This window comes from Nomascus leucogenys, chromosome X, assembly GCF_006542625.1.
Source record: "Nomascus leucogenys isolate Asia chromosome X, Asia_NLE_v1, whole genome shotgun sequence".
Lineage (NCBI taxonomy): Eukaryota > Metazoa > Chordata > Mammalia > Primates > Hylobatidae > Nomascus > Nomascus leucogenys.
Genome location: NC_044406.1, coordinates 27,882,476 through 27,896,577, shown reverse-complemented (window position 1 = coordinate 27,896,577; position 14,102 = coordinate 27,882,476). Strand labels below are relative to the sequence as shown.

General features: G+C 35.6%; 1 protein-coding gene across 1 annotated transcript in view; it reads right to left on the bottom strand.

Annotated features, from left to right (window-relative positions):
- The window catches only part of IL1RAPL1 (interleukin 1 receptor accessory protein like 1), a 1,381,368-nt gene that overhangs the window by 549,128 nt on the left and 818,138 nt on the right, over nucleotides 1–14,102 (bottom strand). Inside the window, exons 4-5 of the mRNA XM_003261172.3 lie at nucleotides 12,043–12,229; nucleotides 9,178–9,331 (exon numbers count right to left, since the gene is read on the bottom strand). Coding sequence (XP_003261220.1) covers nucleotides 9,178–9,331; nucleotides 12,043–12,229 — 341 coding nt within the window. The remainder of the gene's footprint in view (nucleotides 1–9,177; nucleotides 9,332–12,042; nucleotides 12,230–14,102) is intronic.

Below are 14,102 nucleotides of genomic sequence, written 5' to 3'. Positions count from 1 at the left end.
GTATTCTATTTCTTTGCCTAGTTGAGTTCTTTTGATAGCATGCTAAGCAGCTACGTGTTTACATTTTATACACTTTTTGGTTATATATGTTATTATTAAAAGAAATAAGTAAAAATATATACTGGATTCTGTATTTCTTATTAGGATAAAAATCTCTCACTAAAGAGAGGTGAATAATACATTCCAGAAAAAATATAAAAGCATATTACACAGCTTTATATAGAGCCTTTTGCATATAACATTTTAAACAATGTTTCCATTCAAAACAGACATATCTTCCAATAAAAAACGTAATGACTTTTGTCAAGAAAGAGAAGTTATTATAGTGTAAGACAGAATCAAGAATAAAACCTATTTTCATACACTGGGATGACGTGTTAAAAACGAACATAATCATCTCTATAGGAATACTCAGCACTGTATTCATACCTAAAAGTTCAACCACAGGTAGGCATTTGACTTAACAATATAAGAAAAGTGATGTTATTTGACTTAAATCGCAATACAAATCAGCAATATAATGTAGGAAATGAAAAGGTTTATGTAAAACTCGGTAGTATTAGACTCGTGCAAATGTAATTGCGGCTTTCGCCATTACTTTCCATGGCAAAAACCCGCAAAGTAATGGCAAAAACCACAATTACGTTTGCACCAACCTAAATATTAATAAAAGTAGAGTGTGCGATCTGGGTGGAGGGTATTATTCCTCCATGATTTTCTCTCCTTTTCAAGTATCAAGAGTATTATTTTGCCAATTATAAACACATTTTAAAAGCAACTGATTTAAATTGGATTGTGTCAATCATACTGAATTCATTCACTCAAGAATGCATATCTGCTGAGTGACAACTATACGTCAGACATCATGCTAGAGTCTTACTGAGTTTGGGAACCCCAGACTGAAAATGACATTGCCATTTTTGGTTTCAGCTTCTACATGTAAATAGCTTAGAAGCTGTCACTCCATTGCTACACCAAGAAAAAGCTGAAAAAAAACCTGAAAACTAAAATCTTTTGAGAACTGAGGTTTCAGGGCGAACCACCACTCCAAAATTTGAAGAGTAAGTAAATCCCAGAGAGTCACAGCTGAGATCACTATTACTTACTTGGAGCAGAAGCCATTAGAGCAATACACTCCATCAGCAATCATCACAACCAGACTCGGATATGACACAGATGTTGAAATTATCATACAGGGAATTTAAAATAACTATGTTTAGTATAGTAAGTGCTCTAATGGGACAAAATAGATCACATGATAGAACAGATGGGTAATACAAGAAGAGAGATTGCAATGTTAAAAAGAATCGAAAGGAAATGCTAGTTTTTTTTTTTGTTTTTTTTTTTTTTTTTGAGACAGAGTCTCGCTCTGTCTGTCGCCCAGGCTGGAGTGCAGTGGCGCGATCTCGGCTCACTGCAAGCTCTGCCTTCCGGGTTCACGTCATTCTCCTGCCTCAGCCTCCTGAGGAGCTGGGACTACAGGCGCCCACCACCATGCCCGGCTAATTTTTTCTATTTTTAGTAGAGACGGGGTTTCACCATCTTAGCCAGGATGGTCTTGATCTCCTGACCTTGTGATCTGCCCGCCTCGGCCTCCCAAAGGGTTGGGATTATAGGCGTGAGCCACCATGCCCAGCCAGGAAATGCTAGATTTTTTAAAAAACAAACATTGTAACAGAAACGAAGAAGCCCTTTGATGGTCTCATCAGTACACTGGACACGAGTTCAGGAAACAATGTGTGAGCTTGAAAATAGATCAGTAGAACTTTACCAACTGACATCCAAAGAGAAAAATGAATGATAAAAACAGAAAAGAACATCCAAGAACTGTGAGATAATTTCAAAAGGCATAATATATGTATAATCGGAATATCAAAAGTAGAAAAAAAGAGAATTGAGCAGAAGAAATATCTGAAATAATAATGGTCATGGAATTTTCAAAATTGACAGACATCAAACCAGAAATCCAGGAAACTGATAAAACACTGAGTAGGATAAATAACAAAATCACTATACCTGGGCATACCATATTCAATCTACAAAAAAAAAAAAAAACCAAAACACAGACAATCTTGAAAGAACACTGAGAAAATATCATATCTATAGAGGCACAGAGATAAGTATCAGAGTGAACATCTCATCAAAAACCATGCAAGTAATAAAAGAGTGGAGTGGAATATTCAAAGTGACAAAAGGAAAAAAGTACCAATCAAAAATTCTATATCCAGACTGGGCGCGGTGGCTCACGCCTGTAATTTCAGCACTTTGGGAGGCCGAGGTGGGAGGATCACAAGGTCAGGATATCAAGACCATCCTGGCCAACATGGTGAAACCCCGTCTCTACTAAGAATACAAAAATTAGCTGGGCATGGTGGCACGTGCCTGTAATCCCAGCTACTTGGGAGGGTGAGGCAGGAGAATTGCTTGAACCCAGGAGGCAGAGGTTGCAGTGAGCCGAGATGATGCCACTGCACTCCATCCTGGGTGACAAAGCAAGACGCCATCTCAAAACAAAACAAAACAAAACAAAAAACAAAAAAATTCTATATCCAGCAAAATTCTTTTTCTTTTTTTTTTTTTTTTTGAGACAGAGTCTCGCTCTGTCGCCCAGGCTGGAGTGCAGTGGCGCGATCTTGGCTCACTGCAAGCTCCACCTCCATGCCATTCTCCTGCCTCAGCCTCCCAAGTAGCTGGGACTACAGGCGCCCACCACCACGCCCGGCTAATTTTTTTTGTATTTTTTAGTAGAGACGGGGTTTCACCTTGTTAGCCAGGATGGTTTCGATCTCCTGACCTCGTGATCCGCCCGCCTGGGCCTCCCAAAGTGCTGGGATTACAGGCGTGAGCCACACAAAATTCTTTTTCAAGGGGGAAAAATAAATAAAGGCATTCTCTGACAAATGAAAACTAAGGGACATCATCACCACTGGACCTTCATTGCAAGAAATGTCAAAGGAAGTTTTCCAGGCAGAAGAAAAGTGTATGGAATAGAAACTTAGATCTATATAAAGAAGAGTGCCAGAGAAGGAGTAAATGAAGGTAAAATAAAATATTTTATTTCTCTTATTCTAAATTGATGCAAAAGATAACTTTGTTTAAAGTAACAGTAACAATATATTGGGTGATTATACAATACGGGTAAGTGAAACAAATGAGAACAATGTCATGAAGGATAGGAGACAGCAACTGGGAGTACTCTGTAATAAGGCATCTGTACTACATAGTGTTTTTTGAAGGTGGACTGAGATTAGTTTAAAATTGGAATATCCGGGGCTATCACTAAAATATATATCTAAAAAGAAGGAAAATTGATGTAAAAATGGAAGAGATAAAATGCTCAATTAAAAGGAAGGAAGGCAGAAAGGAGTGAAGGAAATGCATATTGCTAAGTGAAAGAAGCCAGTCTAAAAAGGCCAAAAACTGTATAATTTCAATTATATGACATTCTCGAAAAAGCAAAACTATAGTTATGGTGAAAAGATCAGTTGTTTCCAGGGATTCGGGAGGCAGAAAGAAGGGCTGAACATATGAAGTGTAGAGTCTTTTTTAGGGCAGTGAAACTATTCTGTTACTTTTTAATTGTGAATACATGACACTATGCATTTGTTTAAACTCATAGAACTTCACAACATAAAGAGAGAACCTTAATGTATGCAAATTTTAAATATAATTCAGGAGGTCAGAGGATCCTGGGAAATACAGAATATGATAAAACAATCTAACTATATTACAAATATGTGAGATAACCTCACTGAAGCGGGTGAGGGGAAAGGTGCTGACCTTAGCAACTTTGGAAATGAGTGAAGTCTGTAAGGCTAAATGCTAAAACAATTGTACATAAACACCATATTCTAATTGATAAAGTTGTTTCCCACATGGGCACAGGTTAACAAATTCTGATCTCACTATACATTTATACTGGAAGTGAACAATTAACAGTTAAGTAAAAGAATGGCAGATGGTGAGAACCAGTTTTCTAACTACTGGATTGGGAGGTTACACATAAGGTAGGGGAAGAGGCTAAAATGATCCATATGGTAATAAATTAGAGTTGGAAACATCAGTATGAACTCATGTTTAACTTAATATAAACACAGGTGGTTACACATATAAATATCTATAGATATGTGTATATGTGTATGTGTTACTATACACATTTTTCTTTGTCGATTAGAAAAGCTTCAAAACAACTATATCCCAGTACTCTCAACATGAAGGTATTCACTTTTGGTATAATTCTCCAATAAAAGCAACATGGCATCTTTGAAAAAATATATCTGATTTAGGGACTGGGGCAGGAAATATACAAGATGAGCTTAGAGCATCTTAAAGGGCCAGAAAGTAGGAAAGTACTCAAACATACACACACACATACACACACACACACACACACACGCACACACACACACACACACACACACCAATATGAGTATGTCACAGGGACAAAGGAGCCAACTAAAAGAGCTCTTAATGACCAAAACTGTAATAATTTGAGCAACAAAATAACTAAGGTAATTTGGATTATAAAGCAAAGTATAAAATAACTGTAAGTCCAAGCCGGTATAGAGCAACAATTGAATAAGTAGATAAATGTGGGAGAATAGACATGTATCTCATGTAGCAGAATACCAAACAAAATATGTGGACATTCTGCTCTCAAAGAGGTGGAATATAACCTCTCACTCCTTTAGCATGGATGGCATATAGTAACTTCCTTCTAAAAACTACAGTATAAAAATAGGGAAGAGAGTAACTTTACAGTGGAAAAACCTACGTAACACTACCTCAGGTGATCAAGATCAACATCAACAGTGATAAGTCAGGCTGATATGACATGTTGTGATTTTATCTCTGTGTTTTTTCTTCCAAGGACCTATAACCCTCGTCTAATCATGAAAAAAATCTCAGAAAAATCCCAAATATAGGACATTCAACAAAATACTCCTCAAAATTGTAAAGGTCATCAAAAATAAAAAAATAAAAAATGTAAAACAGTCACAACCAAGAGTATCTTAAGGAGACATAACAACTAAATGTTATGTGCTATTCTGGATGGGATCCTGGAACAGAAACAAGGACATCAGGTAAAAAGCATAGAAATCGAAATAAACTACGGACTTTACTTAATAATAATGTGCCAAAATCAGTTCATTAACTCTAACGAATATACCATATTAATATTAGATGTGAATAACAGGGGGAACTGAATGCAGGCTATATGGGATTTCTACTATATTTTTTCTGTAAATCTAAAACTGTTCTAAAATCAAATGCTTATTAAAAAAATAAAAGACATTGACCTTGACTCTAAGTTGCTCACATTCTTATGAAAATACAGGAGTGTCATTAAATAGTTATGATGCAATGAGGTAAGTGCTGCAATAGAGATGCTAAAAGTGCTGTGGACGCATGGACTACGTGCCTCAACAAGGGGATAACGTTTTAGCTGTGCCTTGAAGAAAGGGTGAGAATCAGGGATATGACAAAGGAGAAGAAAAAAAACCTTCCAGAGGGAGAAAACCATGAATAAGAGTTCAGAGGGAGGACAGTTGGAGTAAGAACTTCAATGTGGGTAAGGCTAATAAATGATAGAGGCTAGGGATGGTGCTGTAACATCTTTAATTTAAAAGAAAAACAATTGAAAATGTTTCAGGAGTTTGACACCAGCCTGGCCAACATAGTTAAACCCGGTCTCTACTAAAAATACAAAAATTAGCTGGGCATGGTGGCACGGGCCTATAATCCCAGCTACTCGGGAGGCTGAGGCAGGAGAATCTCTTGAACCTGGGAGGCGGAGGTTGCAGTGAGCCGAGATTGCACCACTGCACTCCAGCCCGGGCAACAAAAGTGAAACTGTTTCTCAAAGAAAAAAAAAAAAAAAGATGTTTAAAATACCAAAAGTGCTGGCCAGGTTTATAATTTCTTTCACTGTGATCTGTTTTGTTGAACCAGTACTTCACTTAGCTAAGGATATACATTTTCAAAAAGGGAAGGATCGATCGCCCATAAAAGCTCACGATGTTGCCTGCACATTTAGCCACTTCCTTCAGCCAGAAATTTCCTTTTTACATATAGGATTCCTCTTTTTTTTTTTTTTTAAGTGACATTATAACAAACTTCAAATTCCACTAAAACCAAATAATATTATGTTTTCCATAATATTTTCATTAAGTAAAATATGATAATGATGTGCAGAAAACCAAGATAAAAAACAGTGATTCCTTATCATTCAGATACTGCCCATGTTTGTTGCTCTGAGGAATATAATTTGGGTTTTAAGAATTGCTCACACCAGTTAGAATGGCCATCATTAAAAAGTCAGGAAACAACAGGTGCTGGAGAGGATGTGGAGAAATAGGAACACTTTTACACTGTTGGTGGGACTGTCAACTAGTTCAACCATTGTGGAAGTCAGTGTGGCGATTCCTCAGGGATCTAGAACTAGAAATACCATTTGACCCAGCCATCCCATTACTGGGTATATACCCAAAGGACTATAAATCATGCTGCTATAAAGACACATGCACATGTATGTTTATTGCGGCACTATTCACAATAGCAAAGACTTGGAACCAACCCAAATGTCCAACAACGATAGACTGGATTAAGAAAATGTGGCACATATACACCATGGAATACTATGCAGCCATAAAAAAGGATGAGTTCATGTCCTTTGTAGGGACATGGATGAAACTGGAAAACATCATTCTCAGTAAACTATCACAAGGACAAAAAACCAAACACCGCATGTTCTCACTCATAGGTGGGAATTGAACAATGAGAACTCATGGACACAGGAAGGGGAACATCACACTCCGGAGACTGTTGTGGGGTGGGGGGAGGGGGGAGGGACAGCATTAGGAGATATACCTAATGCTAAATGACGAGTTAATGGGTGCAGCAAAACAACATGGCACATGGATACATATGTAACAAACCTGCACATTGTGCACATGTACCCTAAAACCTAAAGTATAAAAAAAAAAAAAAAAATTGCTCTTTAATTTGGCCCCACAGTAAATGTGCTATAGTGTCACACCATTTAAAACAATGTTATACATAAATAAATCTTCCCAATAGACTTCTTGTTAATACCTAAAATGCATTTTAGTATATACTGTTCTTAATTCTAGGGTATGTAGCTCTACATTAACCCAAAATTTCACATCCAGTCAAACTGTTTCATAATTTATTTGCCCAAATCATTGTCACAGGTAAGGCTACATATGATAGAAGTATTTATGATAATAAGCGGAATGAAAACTTTCATTAAAACTTTAACTACCTTCCTCTTGAGTATCAAGACTCAATTACTCTTTGTTTTTATATAAAGAAAAGAAGATATTTTTGGACAAATGAAGTTCAGGAAAGTACAGTTGCCCTGGAAAGAATTTAGGATATAAAGAGTTCTATTTTTGGTTCTATAAAATAGTCTTATACAAGCTGTTTTACCATTCGGAGCCCAGAGTTCAGTATCCATGATATTGTGCTCCAACTGTCTCATACTAGGTACTGGTTTAGAATCCTAGCATTTCTAGAAAGGGGAAAGAAGTGCTTACTAAAGATGAGTTCTCCACTCTGAAGAATAAAGACCAGAAGTGCGTTCTATTTTCTATTCAGAATAGATTGCTTTACTTTATATTTTTAAATTCCTTTGTCTCAATACTACTGGTTGAAAAACCACTTCAGTAGAGATAGAGGAAAAAATTAAGTAATAGATGAAAAACAAATTTCAAAATTGACTGTATAGAAACTCAAGTATAGCCAGATACCTTAAAAGAAATAAATTATTATAAGATGTAGGTGACTACCACAAAACACTTTTCATATACAGGGAAAACTAATTTTAAGTGGACCTGTGAACAAATAAAACTCTAATTTAAAACAGCTAATGTCCTTTTTATGCTTTTCTATATAAGTTTTACAAGTATGATCATACACAAAAGTCACCAAGAAGAATCTCTCAATAAGAATATGAGAATAATATTTTTAATTTCTGAAAGTTGTTCTTATTATCCCCACTTTTCTCATGAAACCACCTTGTAAGAAATGCACTATAAAGAAAAAAAATGTATGAATGCAATTTTTATGGACAAAAATTATGCACATTTGGATATAATTCTGCATTTTGCAAATTTATATCATACGTATTACCTTACTTCATTTGACACTTGCAAAAACCCTATGAAATAAGAACAGCAAATTTTATCAACACCATTTTATACATGAAGAAACTAATATGCTGCAGGCTGTGGAAACTCCACCAACCTATGTGACGAGTGAGTTGTAGATTCAAGATTACAGGTAGTGTTCTGAATCTTGTCCTCATGTCCTTCCACCTTAGCAACCAGCTATGAAAATGACTCTATGCATCACACCTCACATAATTATTCAATGATGGCACCTGAAGTTATGCTATTTTCAAGTTCATGAGGACATGTATGTCAGATTGATAGAGTGATAAAATAAAAGAGAAAAGTGACTTTTCTAATTTGGAGCAAGACAGGAAGACAGAGGTAGATTTCATATATTCTATTTAGCCACTCTAGGAAATGTTTCCAAAAATGATACCATTATAAAATATAAGCATAATTTTTGGAAATCATAAACTCATTTTTATTTCAACTACTTTCAAAAGCTAACATTTCTTTTTTTTTTTTTTTTCTGAGACTTCATCTTGCTCTTGTCCCCCAGGCTGGAGTGCAATGGCACGATCTCAGCTCACTGCAACCTCTGCCTCCTGGGTTCGCGTGATTCTCCTGCCTCAGCCTCCCGAGTAGCTGGGATTACAGGTGCCCGCCACCACGGCTGGCTGATTTTTGTATTTTTAGTAGACACGGGGTTTCACCATGTTGGCCAGGCTGGTCTTGAACCCCTGACCTCGTGATTCGCCCGCCTTGGCCTCCCAAAGTGCTGGGATTACAGGCAGGAGCCACGGCACCCAGCTCAAAAGTTAACATTTCTATAACTCCCTAAACATATTGTCTCTAGCCCTTTGAATGGACTTCAGTGGAAGATGATTCAAACGCAAGGAGGAATAAATTTCACCTATAGGAATCCACTTCGCAATTGACTATGCACTTCTTTAGAGATTAAAAATATCAATGTGTAGCATAAAAACTAACTTAAAATAGTAGTTTCATCACTTGCAAGTGAAATATTGAAGACTGTGATTACCTGTAACAGTTAATTCAGTAGTTCTTCTCACAACAAAGCCTCCATATTTTAATTCACAGGTATAATTTCCAATGTCATCTTCTCTGACTTCTCTTATAAGCAGAGTATCTCTTTTGAATACAATACTTGGCCTCCATGTTTTTGTCCTGCATTCCTATATGAAGAACATACAATTTTGGTAGTACATATAGTAACGGAAAAATATAGGACAGTTTTAAATAACTAAAACAAAAGCTTCTAAAATTGCATTTTAAAGGGACTAAAAAGTTTGAAACTACTGCTAAATAATTTCATTTCTTCTCAAAATCTCTGGGAAATCAATTTGCTTCCTAGAATAATATGGCAAGTTGTACTGGTCATTATACATTTTTGAACCAATGAATACTTCAATCTGAAGATTATTTTTTAGGAAAAGTCAATTAACTTCTAAGATTAGTATATCTAAACCAGATATGTATTGATTTACTAGATATAAGAATAGAGATGTATACTAAGACTATCCCTGACATCATTTTGGAAACAAATATTTCACATTTGATGATTGTGAAATCAACTATATTGAAATTGATAACATAAAATACAAACCATATTATTTTACTGGAAAGCAGAAAATTTGCCGTACAAAAGATTGCACCATTCAATGATTGCACCGGAATTCTATTTCAATATTTGAAACATTTTAGTTTTGCATTTAGTAAAAACTAAATTTCTTCATAGTGTATGCATGCTATAATCCATGAAAGAAACAATCAACATTTATATGCAAGGTCTTTAGAGTTCCATAAATATCTGTTTTCATTGTTGATAGACTTACCAAATTATGGTCTCTGAATTAAGCTTTGAATAATAATGATGTTGGCTCAGGAGATTTCTGTTTTTGCCAAAACAGAAGTCAATTTCCTCTAGCCAGATTTGAAATCAGTGGAACGAGGATAAAATAGCTTTAAAACATTTGACAATCTTCAGGGATAGTATTATTTCTAAAAAATTGTATTGCCAAATCAAATTTTTGCAGAACATTATTTTATATGGCTCAATGCCTTTGTGTAATTGGGGGCAATTTTCCTGTTATTTCTGACCAAAATATACATTGTATATGCCATATTAGTTGCATGACTTGTGGTAATTGCATAAATTTTCCACTGAATGTGTGACATCTATATTTAGCCAGATTAATTATTTTATAGTATTCTACTATAGAAGTAGCCCTTAAATCTCTGCTGTTTAGACTACAGGGGCTAATCTTTGACTATGGAAAAATAATCTGAAATGTTATGACTTTTAAATACCACATATACTGCATCCCCACCCACCACTTCACTAGTCTGCATAGCTTAAGGTCAAAATTACTGTGGCAATGTTGGAAATATGACTAAAGGACCAGCCACTTTTTACATTGTGTGTGTGTAGTCTCTCATCTTTCAGCAAATTTTAAGATGCTCTTTGCAAAAGGTGAGGAAAGAAACACAACTCTTAAAATAAACTTATTAGTGAACAACAAAGAAACTGCATATTTAGAAGCTGATGTCACACATGAGTACTAAAGAAAAAAAGGGTTTATTTGGAGACTTTGGGTCAAAATCCCCTAATACCACTCCCCCTTGAAGCAATCATCAGGGTTTGCCTCAGAATCTACCTGTGGAAGTCAGGCCAACCACAAGGTGGTTTGAGATGTCAGGGTGGTTAAGCATAAGAAATACTCCAACAATCAAAAAAAGAGAAAAAGAAAATTCATTCCCACAGTAACAGAAACCAGCAGGACCAATATCTGAGTTCCATTTAACATGGTCTAGGATTGAAAATCAAGCAAGGGACAAGTATAAAAATCTTCCGACAGTTCCCTTGATGTTCTGAACCCACAATTTCACATTATCAAGAATCAAAAGTAAGTCTTACTTAGGAAAGAGCATTGCTGTTTTGGAAAAATCTTTTTTAAAATTGTTAAAGGTTTGTTTCTTGTTTTATTTCTAACAGTTTTTGAATTCATCTTCAGTCTGTCATGAGGACTCACATTCTGTATACTGACATTTGTGGATCTAGTTACAAAGAGGCCCAGTTTCTAAAGTCCTACTTCCAGTGAGTTGGACAAAGCAAATGTTACATAAGGATTCTTTAAACTATGGATAAAATATTCTGGAGGAATGTTCATAGCGTCTATACTTTATTTTTTGAGTACATTCAATAACAAAAAATTTCTTTTATGGTATAAACAAGCTTAAAATTATGTTCAAATCTGGAATATCAGTAAACATCAATGATGGTGATAGGAAAGTCAGAGGTTGGATTCTTCTGTTTAAGTTTAAAGTTTCATCTGGTTTTGGAAGAAAGTTACTTTAATATTATATTTCTGGTGTCATAAAATTTCCTCAGATGTTATTTCTTTAAAATGTTTATGTTTATACACGAAAAAGATTAGAATATGGACAAAATTATATCCGTTAAACAGAACATTCCATGAAAAACTAGTATATGATTTTATCCTGGAAAAAAATCAATCCTTTTTCCTTTTGTTTGGGGACATTTTGAAATGCTAATGTGAAGAACCCCGAAAAGAATGTTCAAGGTAATTTAGTTCCTGAAATTATCAACCCAGACCATAATACACTTGAAAGAATTGTCCATGGAAATAACATATAAACATTAACACAACAGCTTATTACAGTGGATTACCAATACAAACATTGACTAGCATTTACTAAAGCCACTGGTTAAAAAACATATAATGACCAGTACAACTTGCTACATTATTCTAGGAAGGCAAAGCTAAACTATATCACGCCCATCTAGGTTTTCTATCCAATATGCCCCAGAATATAAGGCACAATTAATTTGTTAATAGGAAATAGAACCACCCGCAGTCCATACCTTGTACCAAAGGATTTCAGGTTCTCTGGTTGGCAGTAGAAAATCCTCTATGTCACGGCACGAAATTTCCTTGCTTTTGCTAAGTTCAGCTTTTTCAAAATACTTCATCTTGGAATTATAACAGAGTCCAGTGTCATTTTCACCCACTGTCAGCGAGATGGATACTTTCATACAGTAAGTGGAGTTTCTGTAACAAAGCAGAATAGATATGGTGACCTGGTGTGAACAAAAAGCAAGTGCTGCCAAGGCCGAATATTTAATTCACTTAAAAGAGAAGCAAAAACTTCACTGTTTAACTAATTTTATGGTATCTTGACTTATTCCACAGGGTTCTCTCTTGCTACCCAACTAAACAATACTTGCTCTTGTGAAGCTAAATGTATATTTGTTTTTATTTGCCAGAGAAAAAGTTTTGTTTTACATTCAGGTTCAGTTTTAAAATGTTTAATAGATATTTTGTACCTAGAAAAAAAAATAAAGGAAGATTTAGGTCCAGAATAAAGTCAAGCCTGGGCTTATGCTAAAATTGGCAAATTCAATATAAGTAGAAAAGTGTAACTGGCCTACTAATCACAGTGAGGTACAGGAATAATGCTGCATACTCTTACAGTATTGGTTGTCTTGCTAAGACGAGTAGTTACTGAGTCTGGGCAGAACACATTCTTGGATAAAAGTATTGCAAAGTTACTGTCTTTATCGACCCATATCTACTGGGGTTGGGACCTAGAGTCCAGGTTGTCAGAGCTAAGCATTCTACTGTGTTACATAAGAACAACCCCATCCTGATAGACAGATTCTACAGAATCAGGTCATTAAATAAGCATCTCTTTTTTTCTTCCTGGTACATAAATCAAGTTTATAACTTGGAATAAGTGAGGCTATAAATCCTGCGCAGAGATCTTTTGGAAGGGTTGAGACCAAATGAAGTTTTTTGGGTAAATTACAGTACTTCTACTTGCTTTTTAAGTCTCAGGACATTCAATGAACACTGATAATGTGTCAGGCATGGTGCTGGCTAATGAGAAGAAAGAGAGGAATAAAATATTGAATTCAAAGTTTGCTTTAGAACTTCCCATTTGGTAAATAAGTGTCCAGTATATTCATGTACTTGGCCATCAAATTCCTGTATTTGAGTCTCACTGCTTACCACCTCTACAAAACTGGGCAATTTATTTAACTCCTTTGAGTCTCAGGTGGGACTCATGGGAGAGACAGCACTTGTCTGCGCATTAAAAAGGATACTGGACAGAAATCTGCTTGGCCTGTCATAGGTGCTCAGTGACACTGGTTCCTCTTTGCATCTGTACACATGCACAACATCTCTTAAGTCCACCTTATTCAGCTAATGCTTTGACATTTAAGCAGCTCCCTTATTTAGATTCTTGCTTTTATTTAATGCTAATATGACACAGTGAGAATGTCCAGAAAATACATAGGTAGATTATTAGGCTTTATATCTGGTAACAAAGAATATTTCCACAAAATTAGATGGTTCTTTATTGAACGTAGACATCTCTAGCTTCCTATAATACCTAGCCTACAAGTAGATGTAAGATACTTAATAGGTGAAATAATTAGCCATTAAACAAAGTTAATCAGAAGCTTGAAAAAAGTCCTGAGCGTGTGTGTTCAGGAATTTTGCTAGAATAAGGCATATTCCCTGTCCTCAGGCCCTCACAATCCAGGGAAAGAGACAGGCAAATAAACAGCTGAAATTCAATATGATAATTACTACAAAGAGATATGAACTACCAAAGTGGTATCAAAGAAAGAAACAAGAAGGCTCCATAAATGATGATACTTGAACTATCTTAGAGACTGAATAAGAATTTGGCAATTTTAAGGAGGGTTATCTGAGGTAACGGTTTGCACAAAGCCTGGAAGGCATGAAACAACTTACTGTGTTTAAGTAACTGCAAATAATGTGGAGTGACTGGAGTATAAAGGACTTGAGACTGGACAAATGCACAGAAGCAAGACTGAAAGTCACATAAGCCACTTCAAAGAGTTTAAACTTTATGTTAAGGAATGATGAAATTTGGATCTTAGAAAGGTTTTTC